This window comes from Lampetra fluviatilis, chromosome 2, assembly GCF_964198595.1.
Source record: "Lampetra fluviatilis chromosome 2, kcLamFluv1.1, whole genome shotgun sequence".
NCBI classification, from domain to species: Eukaryota; Metazoa; Chordata; class Hyperoartia; order Petromyzontiformes; family Petromyzontidae; genus Lampetra; species Lampetra fluviatilis.
Genome location: NC_136276.1, coordinates 26,236,017 through 26,249,844, shown reverse-complemented (window position 1 = coordinate 26,249,844; position 13,828 = coordinate 26,236,017). Strand labels below are relative to the sequence as shown.

Genomic DNA, 13,828 nt, shown 5'->3' with positions numbered 1-13,828 from the left:
CACGGTCAACACCAGTGACGATTATCTGGGCCTCCCCTATGTCGACTCAGCCTCAAATGAGTAGCTGGTTCGGTGTGTAAACATCGCTACTGGGGAGACAAAGGCGGTCGGGCGTGGTGCTGGCCACCCACCCCCTCGTGTACCGTTCCGGCCTTCATAGGTGCTCGCTAACAGCACTTGCCCCTACAGTCTGTTAAGGCTATACGGGGGATCTTTGCATTTTTGTGTGTGTGTTGGTGTGTGTGTGTGTTGGTGTGTGTGTGTTGGTGTATGTATGTTGGTGTATGTTGGTGTGTGTGTGTGTTGGTGTGTGTGTGTTGGTGTGTGTTGGTGTGTTGGTGTGTGTGTTGGTGTGTGTTGGGGTGTGTGTTTGTGTGTGTTGGTGTGTGTGTTGGTGTGTGTTTGTTGGTGTATGTGTGTTGGTGTGTGTGTTGGTGTGTGTGTGTATTGGTGTGTAGGTGTATGTTGGTGTGTGTGTGTGTTGGTGTATAGGTGTATGTTGGTGTGTGTGTGTGTGTGTTGGTGTGTGTGTGTTGGTGTGTGTGTGTGTTGGTGTGTGTGTGTGTTTGGTGTGTGTGTTGGTGTGTGTGTGTTGGTGTGTTTGTGTTGGTGTGTGTATTGATGTGTGTGTGTTTGGTGTGTGTGTGTGTTGGTGTGTGTGTTGGTGTGTGTGTTGGTGTGTGTGTGTGTTGGTGTGTGTATGTGTTGGTGTGTGTGTGTGTTTGGTATGTGTTGGTGTGTGTGTTGGTGTGTGTATGTGTGTGTGTGTTGGTGTGTGTGTGTGCGCGCTACCCACTGGAGCTTCTTGAACCTCTCGCTGCCCGCCGCTACGAACTCGCGACCGCCGTGCTGCAGCAGGCTGTGCAGGTCTGGCACGCGCGAGCCCCCCGCCGGCGTGTAGATGTTCCGCACGGCGAACGTGGAGCGCAGCCCGTCCGTGACCGTGCCCAGGAAGACGTCAAAGTTGCCCACGTGGCGCGGGTTCACCACGAGCCTCCTGCCCGGGAAGAAGGCGTCTCCGTTGCGGTACACGACGATGCTCTTCGCGGGCGGAGACTGCGTCGCCACGAACGGAGTCTTCCCGGCGCTGGAGGACATCTCGAGTTTCACAACGGCCGCTGCACGTCTCGTCGCCAATTGTTCGAATTCTCGCTCTTTAATAGAGAAATTAAAACAAACAAGCTAAAGGGTCCTAGCGGATTGGCAACCGCCCTACCCCTGACGACACCCCGCGCACTACGACGCGCGTCTTCGCGCACCCCGGCAGCGAGCGTGAGCAGCGCGGCGTGCACCCCGCGGTTGTTGTTTGTTGACGCTCAATCGTCGTTTGCGCGTCTTTTTGCGCAAACGAAAACCAAAGATTGGGTCCCTTAGCGAATTCCACCTGGCCCGGCAGCGGTAGTAGCAGTCAACAGCAGCAGCAGTAGCAGTCAACAGCAGCAGCAGCAGTAGGACAGCACCAGCAGGAGCCGAGCGGGCTATGCGTTGGGTCCCGTGTGCGTGTCGCCCTGTCTCGCTCGTGTTGCTGTCGTGTTTGCGGACCGGCCTCTTCCTGCTACCGCCGCTGCTCACGATTTACCAGCGCTAAGCCCTCTCCTGTGAGCGTGCCCCCCCCCTCCTCCTGCCTGCTCCTCCTCCACTGCAGCATGTCCCAGCAGCGTGGACTCGGCCGTAGTGGCCACTTGAGCGTGAGCGTTGCCGTGGGCACGACTCCCGCTGCCTGCCGCTGCTGCTGCTCGACATGTGTCCATTCATGGGAGCGGCGCAGGTTTATTCTGCTGTTGCCTTTATTTTCTGAAAGAGGACACCATCTCCCTGGGTGGCTGGAGGTGCCGGAGATTTGGCCTCCCTCCGCCAGGGTCGCGCTTTCACGAGTGTTGTTGCCCCGTGTTGGCCTGACGTTCGATGTTGTGCTCGGCAATCATCTGCCGACGTGGATCAAGTGGCTCAACTCAAGTCACAGCTCGAGATGACGGCTCGCGCAGAGCTCTACTGCTGGTGGTGCTGCTGGTGGTGGTGGTGCTGGTGGTGGTGCTGGTGGTGCTGGAGGTGTTGCTGGTGGTGCTGCTGGTGGTGCTGGTGGTGGTGCTGGTGATGGTGGTGGTGGTGCTGGTGGTGGTGCTGGTGCAGCTGCTGGTGCAGCTGCTGGTGGTGATGCTGGTAGTGGTGGTGGTGCTGGTGGTGGTGCTGGTGGTGGTGTGGCAGCTGGTAGTGGTGCTGCTGGTGGTGGTGCTGGTGGTGGTGCAGCTGGTAGTGGTGGTGCTGGTGGTGGAGCTGGTGGTGGTGCTGGTGGTGCTGCTGGTGGTGATGCTGGTGGTGGTGGTGCTGGTGGTGGTGCTCGTGGTGGTGGTGGTGCTGGTGGTGCTGGTGGTGCTGGTGCAGCTGCTGATGCAGCTGCTGGTGGTGATTCTGGTGGTGCTGGTGGTGGTGCTGCTGCTGGTGGTGGTGCTGGTGGTGGTGGTGCTGGTAGTGATGGTGCTGGTGCAGCTGCTGGTGGTGGTGCTGCTGCTGGTGGGGCTGGTGGTGGTGGTGGTGCTGCTGCTGGTGGTGGTGGTGCAGCTGGTAGTGGTGGTGCTGGTGCAGTTGCTGGTGGTGCTGGTGGTAGTGGTGGTGGTGCTGCTGGTAGTGGTGGTGGTGCTGGTGCAGCTGCTGGTGGTGCTGGTGGTGGGCGGTGCTGGTGGTGGGCGGTGCTGGTGATGGTGGTGCTGGTGGGGCTGGTGGTGGTGCTGGTGGTTCTGTGTCTGTGTGTTTTGGCCACTGTCGGCTCGTTTATATATTTATTTATGCGGCCGTTTATTTATTTACTCCTCCTAAACGTGGCCGCTGCTCCGGAGGGCTTGAAGAATGCGGGTTGCCGAGGAGACCACGAGTGTGGCGGTGGTGGCGGTGATTGTGGTGGTGATTGTGATTGTGGTGGTGCCGGTGGTTTAGCGGTTAGCCCCACTGTGCTACGAACCTGGCGACCCGAGTTCGATTCCCTCTTACGGCCGACACCAGTGACGATTATCTGAACCGGCCCTGGCCTCCCGTAAGTCGACTCAGCCTCAAAACGAGTGGGTAGTGAGTGCATGAATCGGCACGTCGCTACCTGCTGTGACGACGCGCGCTTCAGAAACAGGGAAGGCACCGAACAAAGAAGTGACAAGTGCCCAGAGAGGCTTGGAAAGACGGAAATAGAGGAATGTATGGATTAGAGGGCGCACGTTAGGGCAGGTTCAACACGTAATTCTAAATATTTGGGGGGAGGATGTCTAATACCAAATATACCGAATCATAATCCTTGTAAATACTGGGCGTACGGTTATTGGATGGCGACATTGCCAGGGCAGAAGCATTGCGGAGATCGATGTCGTATCGCTGGTGTGTGTTGGCCTCGCGCTGCCCCACGCGTTTTAAATCAACGAGCACCACGGACCACCTCATGCCCCGCTCCCTCCCCGCAGAGAGCAGCGAATGTTTTGTCCGCGACTGCCGCTTCGCCGCTGTTACTCCGCACGATGGCGACGTCGTCTCGCCACGTGAGGCGCGCCACGTTATGGACGTGCAGGTCCCAGATGCGCCCCGGCACCTCCATCATCCATCGCTGTCAAGCCACGCGGTTCAAGCCCGTTGTCTTCTTGTACGGGGAAATCGAGTGTTCACGTCCATACGGCGTACGGCCGTCTCCATGCGGGCAAATGTGTTGTGTCTGTTTGTTTGTGTGTGTCCCTTGCGATGGGACTTTGTAGGATGAACGTTGAGATTTATCAAGGGCACGGGTGGCCAATAAGGTCTGAATTGGTCTGTGATAATGTAGGGCGCTGATGAGAGGTTGACGGATGTGATTATCAGAGGCGCCACTCTGCGCCCACCTATCACTGTAATGTAATGTGTGTGTGTGTTTATGTATGTATGTTGAACTGCTCTCTTTCTCACTGCACGTATTCCTCACTGCGCACTTTGTTGTAGATCAAACAAATCGTGACATTTGTCTTTGAAGCAGTCCGCTTGACGGCACGCCACGTGTCGGGGCAGTGAAGGGCCTCACGGCGACAGCCTGGCCAGATCATTCCGCAGTCCAACACGACACATATTTGACCAATCACTATATATGTATGTATGTTGAACTTCTTTCGCACCGTACGTAGCCAACCGTGCTAATTGGTGGTGCGGGGGAAGGACAACAAACTAGACGCCAAAAGCGGTTCTAAAGAAACGCGTCTGTGAATCTTTGTGATTTAAAAGTGCATAGCTCCGGTAGCTTCCTAATATCGGAAGGAAAAGCGTTTCCAGACGGCTGCAGAAGCGCATCTGAAAGCGCCACACGATGCAGTGACCGCCTTTGAAACCGGCGACCCGAGTTCGATTCCCGCTCACTGGCCAACACCAGTGACGATTATTTGAACCGGTCCTAGGCCTCTCCCTAGGTCGACTGAGCCTCAAATGAGTACCTGGTGCGATGTGTTACCTTCGCCACTGGCGGGACAAAGGCGGCCGGGTGTGGTGCTGGTCACCCAACCCCTCGCGTGTGCCGTTCCTGCCCTCATAGGTGCTCGCTAACAGCACTTGCCCCCACAGTCTGTTAAGGCTATACGGAGATCTTTGTCTTTGATGTCTGGCCAAACTCGAAATTGCATTGCTGCAAATAACACGTTTTAAACGACACGGAAACATTAACTAAAGAGTATTTATTTTTTAAGACTAAACATCAACCGTAACGAAATGCTAATGCTACGGTCAAATCACCCGGAATGTACCCCACCTCCTCAGATCTCGGTAGCTACGCTGAGGTTCAGCCTGGAAAATTGGGGTATGATGGGCGACCACCAGATAGGTCATCGTGAGTGACTGCTGCGCGGCGTGGTGGCCACGAGAGGGCGGCTTAAGTCGCGGATGCGTTCCTCAAATGATGCGACGGCGAATATCAAAACGACGTGAGTGGAAGCGATTTGCCGGGTAGTCAGTAGCAGGTGATTGTGGAAGCCGAAGGCTGAGAGAGGCGACCGACAGAGAGAAAGGAGGGACGGTGATGCTGTCAGCGACGTGAGTGCGGGCTTGAGGGGACGCCAATCGGGGCAGCGGTGTCAGTAAAGCGACGACGTGTATGCGAAACGACGTAATAGGGGGAGACGTGAATCGGGGGATTCCTGTACGATGCGGCTACGTCTACGATTCCCGCATTCACGGACCTCACTGACCAGCATGGTGAAGTATGGTCAAACGACACTGACAACCCACAGGGCCACGAGGTGCTCATCCAGCAGTGGATTTACGTGTGCGTCTCACCGTCTCCATTGCTGACGAACGAATCGCCGAGGCCGCCCGTTTAAGCCGCTTTGCCAAATAACTAAAACTAAACTATGAAACTATTTTTTTTATTTTACCAGGTAAGCCTCGCTGAGCTGTACAGCTCTTTTTCAGAAGCGACCTGGCCACAAACGATAGCCCAACGAAGTTGCTTATCATGTGCAAATGTAAAACAGCCAAATAATCTTAAACGCATTTTTCTAAATGTGGAGGGAAAATCTAGAGGACTCTGAGAGAAATCCACACGAGCATGGGGAGAACGTGCAAACTCCAATAATACAGGCGCCAGGGTCTGGATCGAACCCGCGACCTCATGTATACCAGGCAAGATAGTTAACATCTCACCACCGTGGCAGTTGAAACTGTCCGCATGTCAGTTTAACACGCAGGCTTCGCGACCAATATCATCCATAATACAGGGGTTTTATTGGGTTAGATCGCGTAAATATAAATACGTCGTTAAACCCGCCACCATCTGACACAGCCAATTAGTAAGGTTTGTCACCTAAACAGAACATGGCGATTCGTTACTAGTACAGCACACCGGTGTGTTGGAGAGCAAGTCCATTTGCAATCTGAGTACAACGTTTCGCCAGTAATTGCAACTAACTAAATCAGGCGACAGACAGATTTGTGATCTGTCTGTCGCCTGATGAAGCTAGTTGTAATTACTGGCGAAACGTCGTTGTGGCTTTGCTCTCCAACACACCGGTGTGCTGTACTAGCAACGAATTGGCACGTTCTGTTTACGTGACAAACCTGACTAATTGGCTGTGTCGGGTCGTAGCGGGTTTAACGACACATTTATATTAACGCCATCGAACCCAAAACACCTCTATTATGTCCGTATGTGTCTCAAATCGGATTTTTGTTCCTTGTAACTCCAATCAAGGCCCCTTCCGAAAATGAATTTAATAAAACCTCATTAAGGGTGACTCATTAATTTCGCCCATCGTTAAATATTCCCACTCTACTTTTGCGAACAAAAATCCTCTAGAATTGCTCACTGTGTCGGGTGGTCGCGGGTTTAACGACACGTGGATATTTACGCGATCTAAACCTCACTGGTCCTTTTATCCCATAAATGGATGTTAAATTTCCCTTCGCGCCTAACTCCCTTGGAGCAAACCCCGCGGCCTCTGTGCTTGGCCAGTGGAATGCCGTCTATAGCAGCAGTAACAACCCACGACAACTCAATTTGCACAATTATGAACATTTAACTAAATCCATACAGTGCACTAGGTGAGGCAGTCTAGAGGCCAGCCTGCCTGATCCTGAGCGAGATTGCCTTGTGTCGGCAGTCTCGCAAGTGTTGGCAGGTCTTCCTAAGTGTTCATTCTTGTCTCGGGCTTATTATTATCATCATTAAAGACCTTCCTTTGCCTGATGGCAGGAGATTAACTTTAACGTGGTGCCATAACATTTGGACCCCACTCGCAGCGCAGTACATTTCTATTGGATGGGGGGGGGGAATCGGAACACCGATGGACAATGCCGATTCCTGCGAGAATCCCGTAAGTAGAAGGGAAATAATAAAATAATTATTGAACAATTAAATTCTCACGACGTTTCGATTGCAACATAAGCAATCATCATCAGGTGTGAAAACCACAGCAAGAAAAAAACATGTCTTGCTGTAGTTTTCACAGCTGATGATGATTGCTTGTGTTGCAATCGAAACGTCGTGAGAATTGTATTGTTTTATTCTTATTTGTATTATTTCCTTTGTACGTGACTTTACCGAAAGAACCAAGAATATGAATCCCTGCAGTCACGACATTTTTAAATCGAAATCCCGTAAGTGTCACAAAGTTCACCGCGTGCCTGCGGAGGCTGCTCTCATCGCATTCACATTCTGCATGTTGGATGTTCCCCCTTCTTAAAGCGATTCTTTTTCTCTCCTAGACGTTGCGCTCCTATCGAATGTTCGCATTTTTTAGTGTTGTAACGTTCTGACCCGCCCCTCTACTGGACATGTGTGGAAAAAGAGCTTCATAGCTCATCGGATTCCTCCAGTGTCAATACATATGATGATGGTGATGATTTTGACGGCCTCTGGATGCCACTCAATAACTCTACCCTCCTCCGCCTTGCCTGTGTTTCGCACCCATTGCAATTTCATCTTCCTGATCACAGTGATATTGATCATTCCTGCCGGTAGAAACGGCCGTTTTTGCGCTGTCATGGGAACTATAGAAAAGAGTGTTCACAGTGTGCACCTCTTATGAATCGCTCACAGACTCTCAGGAGCATCATCATCATCGTATAATCGCCGCGGGTTTTGGCTAGCCATCGAACAAAGACGGTCACTGCGTCGTGTGCGTTCAAAAGCGCTTCTGTGGCCGTCTGGAACGCTCTTCCTCCCAATATTAGGAAGCCACTGGAGCTACGCGCTTTAAAATCATCTAGATTGAAAATTAATTTATTTAGAACTGCTCTTGTATTTAGTTTGTTGTCCTTCACCCACTCCTCCGATTAGCAGGGTTGACTACGTACGGTGCGAAAGAGGTTCAACATACATGATCACCATCAGTAGTAGTCGCATCAGTAGGAGCTTTCATCTCTGGATTCCACAAGCCCTCTCTATACGCAAAGCAGCAGCATGCCACCATGAAGAGACTTTCAGCCTTAACAGGCTGTAGGGGCAAGTGCTGTTAGTGAGCAGCACCTATGAAGGCCAGAACGGCACACGAGGTGGTGGGTGGCCAGCACCACGCCCAACCGCCTTTGACTCCCCAATGCTCATGTTTACACATCGCATCAGATACTCATTTGAGGCTGAGTTGACCTAGTGGAGGCCCAGGACCGGTTTAGATAATCGTCACTAGTGTTGGCCATGATCGGGAATCGAATTCGGGTCGCCGAGTTCATAGTGCAGCGCGCTAACCGCTACACTACCGCTCCCCACAACTGCTAATATGCAAAGTACTACAACAGATGCACACATACAAACTTCATGATGTTAAAGTATTCACGTTTATTATTGTTTTCTGCGTAGAGACAAAGTACAATATTTGAAAGTGTCATTTTGCATGAACGCTATTTTATTAACAGCATATTTTTGGCAAAGCTCATTTTGACAGCGGCGTCTCCACAGACTGCAAAAGAATCGCAGACGTCTTACGCTGACACGGTTTTGCAGAACATCACAGCAGCTTCAGGTTGGCGTGATGCTCTTGAGTTTTGCAATGTTGTGAATTGGGAAATGTTGTAGTTCACGATTGCTCTACCCATAATCCCAGACACGTCTTGCTCATGTCGACGTATTAATAGCAGCCCATAATTTACTGCTCAATTCGTTTATTTTTAAACAAATATATATTTTTATTTTATTTCATTAACTCCTGACATTCTATTGCTACTAAGTGGATAATTGTTAAGACTCATCTCTCTCAATGAGCATTTATAATGTATTCCTAATGTGCTACTTTCATTTCCCATCCCAATGCAAGTTGCCCAATCAACTAAATGGCAACCACATTTCAGTGGCCATGTATTGACAAATGTATGGCTTCCATCAGATATTATTAGCGATGTTTTGTGTATACACAGTACTACGAGAGCAAACTAACGTGAGAAAGGGTGCTATTATGCGGCGAGTGAATAATACTGGTGTGCTGCTTTAGAAGAGTCTCTGGATACACGAGTCACATGCTAGCACGTGGTCTCTTCTGGTAATGCTTTTTTTTCATATATCGACACTCATCAACTAAGACGGATTTTATGATTTTCAGAAAACCATTTTTGGTAGAAACACGAGGAGGAGAATAAGAAGAACAGCAGCTGGAAATCATCTCCCGTTCGTCCAGAGCAACAGGCGCATCATGCCGCGCGTGCCGAGGACAACGTCACCAACACGGTGCTAAGTCGGGTTCCCGCCTCCTTCACATTATTTACGAGTTTACATGTCGATTCAAAGTCGTTTTTTTCTCTCTCTCTCTCCAACTGACGACTTCATTGGCGATGAGCACGTTGAGAGGGGTCGCCATGCCCTCTGGTGGTGAACAACAGAACGGTGCTGCTGCTGTGATCGCGGGCGCTTGCTCAATCAATTCTAGATTTGACTATAGTCGATTTACTTTTTTTTGTTTATTTTACTAGGTAAGGCCCCCACTGAGCTATAAAGATATTTTTTTTCAGAAGCGACCTGGCCACTAATGACAGCTCAACGAAGTGGCCTATCGTGTGGAAGTTTATAGCATCCAAATACTCTCAACACGTGTTTCTAAATCTGGAGGGAAAAAACCGGAGGACCCAGAAAAAAATCCACGCGACCACGGAGAGCGAAAGAGAGACATGCAAACTCCAAATATACAGGAGCAGGCGTCAGGATAGGGATCGAAGCCACGACCTCCTGCATACCAGACGAGGCAATGAACATCTCGCCACCGTGACACCCCTTGGCACAATAGTCAGCGGTCAGGCATCTTCACTGCTAGCTCGCTCGTCGACAGCTGCGTCCTATGGTGACCATCAGACCACGCCCAGTTGTGAAATTAGCACGAAGACCGCAACCACCTTATCAGGCAGCTAAGGAGTCAACCATCGCCACCGATGCCTCAGGTTGGATCGGGGTCCCAGCCACCCGCCTGGTCAAACTGGGTCCCTTAGTGGAGTGAGGTGATGGTCTCAGCATAACAACACGTCACATTCAAGTTTGGATTCTCAATTTGGTTATATTCCAGCTTTGAGAATTAAAATGTGTCTGACTGTCATGTGAAAGTCAAGCCAATATTCACCATTCTCACAGCAGAGTGCGTGGGAAAGTGCGCCCTCTGTGTTATAAAGACAAAAGGGGCCATTTAAAAAGGACGTTTTCGAAGAAGATACGTCAAAATGTCTTGCAGGGCTGCACACACACGGTGGTTGCGCCGCTCTGTAACATTCCCCAAGGGATTCTTCGCCTCACGTCACGACGGCGAAAGATACTGAGACATTTACTTGTTTTAACACCCCCGCCTGGCAACGGGTGGGGATGGAATCATATACAAGGAACAGTGGAGGGTAACCGTGCTGAATTCGTGCTCCTGATTGGCCACTGAGCAAACCAATCAGGTGCTTTATTTAAAAATGTGTACATTTGAAGGAAGACACAGGGAGGAGTGGTGGCACAGTGATTAGCACGCTCCGCTATGAACCCGGCGACCCAAGTTTGATTCCGGGCCACGGCTAACATCAGCGGTAAGCAATATGAAAACGAGTTATGTCATCTCCCACCTTCATCAACCAGTAATGACTTGGAGTGGTGAAGTATGGTTAAAAAAATTATTTTAAATGAGCAAAGGTGGAGAATGGAAGCCCCCGCAATAATTTGTGGACTGAGAATGGCCGGATTTTATTTGAAACCACACAATGGAGATGCCGGTAATCATGGGGCTCTAAATCCCCTCCATGGCACTCTCCTCTGGCATGAGGGCAGGGCGTGGCTGCTCTGTGGCCATAGCGTGGGGTTAGACCGGCATTTAAAACATCCGTGAAGCCACCGATGATTTTTGTTTCCGCCGTCATAATCTCTTATCGGGCGGAGGCAATCTCGACTTGCCCCTGGAGTAATCCGACGAGCCACGACGCCCCTTTTTCACAGACGTCATCTCATTATGCCCGAAGTCATCACACCTGGTAGCATTGTCACGGCTTGGCTGGTGTTGAAGCCATGACCGGATTGTCTGTTCTCCTGTACGCTCATGTTGCGATCGCGTGATGATGGCACCTCGATCTTTGTAAACCACTTTAAATTGGAGGTGTTGCTGGTACACGAGACGCCCAGCTCGACGGTAAATTTCTTCGGTAAATAACTTGGGAGATAAGACTTAAAATAAACTGTAATGCACAATTCGCAGCGCTGTGATGGCACCAACTGGTCATGTCGCAGCAACAATATTCCACGTTGACACCACAATTTAAAAGTCTCATTGCGCATAATGTTTACATTCAAACTTCAAAGGATACCTGAAATTATATTACAAATTTAACACGGTTTACAAACTGTGTGCAAGACCGTTATTGAACGTGCTGAGATCAAATCAAAGTTTGTTTATTTGATCTCATCTTCAAATTGGCTTAAAGTAAAGTGGCATCACGCGATCGCAGTCACAGCTCCAAGCCTCAGGTCGGCCCTGTCACCCCGTGCGTCCGCGTACGTACGCACGTTAAACCTCTTCCGCACCGTACGTAGCCAACCGTGCTAAGCGGAGGCGCGGGGGAAGGGCGATGACCGCGAGGGTTGGGACGCAGGCCGCTGGGGCGCGTCCCCTCCATGCCACGGACACCCGCCGAGCCTCTGGCACAGCCCGGCGCACCGGGACCCCCCCCCCCCCCCCCTAACCGCGCGTGGCGATCCCCGCGGCTACTCGGCGGCGGCGCGCTCGAACTCGCACACGAAGTACGCCGGCGCCTCGCAGTCCACGTCGTTCCACTCGCCCGCGGCGGCGGTCAGCTCCACGCAGCCCTCCGCGCCGCCCGAGTCGTTGGGCTCGCCCGTGCCCCAGCGCGCCAGCCCGCCCACCAGCGCGCCGCCGTCCACGTACGCGAAGCGCCGCGCCGCCGCCGGCCCCTCGCCCGCGTCCGCCGCGTCCCGCCGGTCGCGCACGCCGATGTACGCCGCGCCGACGCCGCGGTGGGAGAGGAAGGAGGCGAGCATGTCGTTGGTGGCCTTGTCCTTGGGCATGGCCAGCGTGCCGCCACGGTGCTGGCAGTCGCTCGCCGCGTCCGCGTGGCTCTTGCCCTCCTTGACGACGATGTAACTCTTCTGGCCCAGCTCGGAGACGCCCACCACTGCGTGCAACGCGGTTTTTTGTTGTTGTTAAATTACGTTCACGGGCGTGCGTGCGTTATGCGTGCGTACGTACCGCACGTTGAACTTATTTTCGCACCGTACGTACGTAGCCGGCCACGCTAATCAGAGGTGGCGGGGGAAGGACAACAAGCTAAACACAAAAAGCAATTCTAGAGAAATTAGTTTTGAATCTCGTTTTAAAAGTGCATAGCTCTAGTTTCTTCCGAATATCAGAAGAGCATTCCAGACGGCCGCAAAAACGCGTCTGGAAGCGCGCGATGCGGCGGCCGTCTTTTTTCGATGGCTAGCCAAAAGCCGCTGAGAGGCTATCACAAATGATAGCTCAACGAAGCCTGAAGCTGCCAGATAAATGCTTGCCAGCGAATTATGAAAGTGAGCAGTGGTTGTTCTGGACCATGGCCTCTGCACTCCTGCTGTAAAAACGCAAAGGCGAAGAGCTTCCCGTGTAGCCTCCACAGGCTGGTGGGGCGAGCGCGGTTAGCGGGTACCTGTGAAGGTGGGCACGGCGCGCGAGCATGCGGGTGATGTCGGTAACACCATGGCCAGTTACACACCGCGCCAGCAACTCACTTAAGGCTGGGCAGGACCAGCAGCAGTGCAGATATAAATTGTCATCTGATGTTACCCGTGGCCAGAAATCTAACTCGTGTAGCCAGGTGTGCAGTGCAGTGCCCTAACCACTGTGCCACCTCCCTCCAACTGGCACTGCTCTCCACACACAAGCTCAAATAACACGTCACTTGCAAAAAATTCAACAGTGCAAGTAATTTTAAAAAAAGTTGCGAGTGCTGTCGAGTTGATCTCCACTGAATACCCAGAGCCAGCCTCGGTGATTTTGAAAAAACTAATAACATTTTACTCCATAGCAGCTACTCGTTCACTGCCCAACCAGTGGGGAAATGATTTTGCTCGGAGTACACATTATTGCAGACTCCCATGGCAAAATAAACAATGCTTAAAAAATTATGAACATTTTTCTCTTCCACCCGACTGATTTCACCGTACGCTGGCACAGCGATTATTGCGCTGCGAGTTGAACCCGCTGAACCGAGTGCAATTCCTATCGTGGTGAGTCATATCCTAAACCGGTCCTCACAACCCCCTTCCGTGCTCGCTGCCGCAATCCGTGCTCGCTGCCGCGGTGAGTCATGGTGAATGAACCCCCAACAAACCCCACGTGTGCCGTGGGGAGGCTGTCATCCGGCGGTGGATTGAGAAAACGGCTACACGTGTGCAAAGAGTGTTGGCAGATTTGGAAACGTGGGCACTCTCCACCCTTATGGGGGAAGGTGAGGATGCGCATCACGCACACCCAACCCCCGGGGTTGGAGGACCACGGGGAAACTGTGGGTTCCCTGAAAGAAGCCGAACTATAAACTCAAACTCAACTTGTTATTATTTCCCTGGCTTGTAATTTTTCCAGGTAAGGCCCACTGAGCTACATAGCTCTTTTTCAGAAGCGACCCAGCCACAAATGATAGCTCAACAAAAGTGGCTTATCGTGTGAAAGTTTATAGCAGACAAATACTCTCAAATCATGTTTCTAAATGTGGAGGGGAAAAAAGGACCCGGAGAAAAATCCACGCGGCCACGGGGAGAACATACAAACTCCAAATATACAGGCGTCAGGGTCAGGATCGGGATCGAACCCACGACCTCCTGGATACCAGGAGAGGTGGTTACCAACTTGCCATCGTGGCGAGATGTTAACTAGAGGGGGCCCAGGACAAGTTCAGATATCTGTCA

General features: G+C 51.7%; 2 protein-coding genes across 7 annotated transcripts in view; both read right to left on the bottom strand.

Moving 5' to 3' along the window:
• Positions 1–1,971, bottom strand: part of LOC144944647 (doublecortin domain-containing protein 2-like) — a 56,781-nt gene extending 54,810 nt beyond the window's left edge. The window contains exon 1 of one of the 4 annotated variants that reach the window (XM_078873012.1): positions 797–1,971. In XM_078873012.1, coding sequence (XP_078729138.1) covers positions 797–1,098 — 302 coding nt within the window. In that variant the 5' untranslated portion in view covers positions 1,099–1,971. The remainder of the gene's footprint in view (positions 1–796) is intronic. The other 3 variants (XM_078873007.1, XM_078873026.1, XM_078873020.1) reach the window with 3 other exon arrangements.
• A 6,636-nt stretch (positions 1,972–8,607) lies between these two features.
• Positions 8,608–13,828, bottom strand: part of LOC144944630 (collectin-10-like) — a 484,828-nt gene continuing 479,607 nt past the window's right edge. For all 3 annotated transcript variants that reach the window (XM_078872994.1, XM_078872987.1, XM_078872978.1), the window contains one exon: positions 8,608–12,060. In XM_078872994.1, coding sequence (XP_078729120.1) covers positions 11,633–12,060 — 428 coding nt within the window. In that variant the 3' untranslated portion in view covers positions 8,608–11,632. The remainder of the gene's footprint in view (positions 12,061–13,828) is intronic.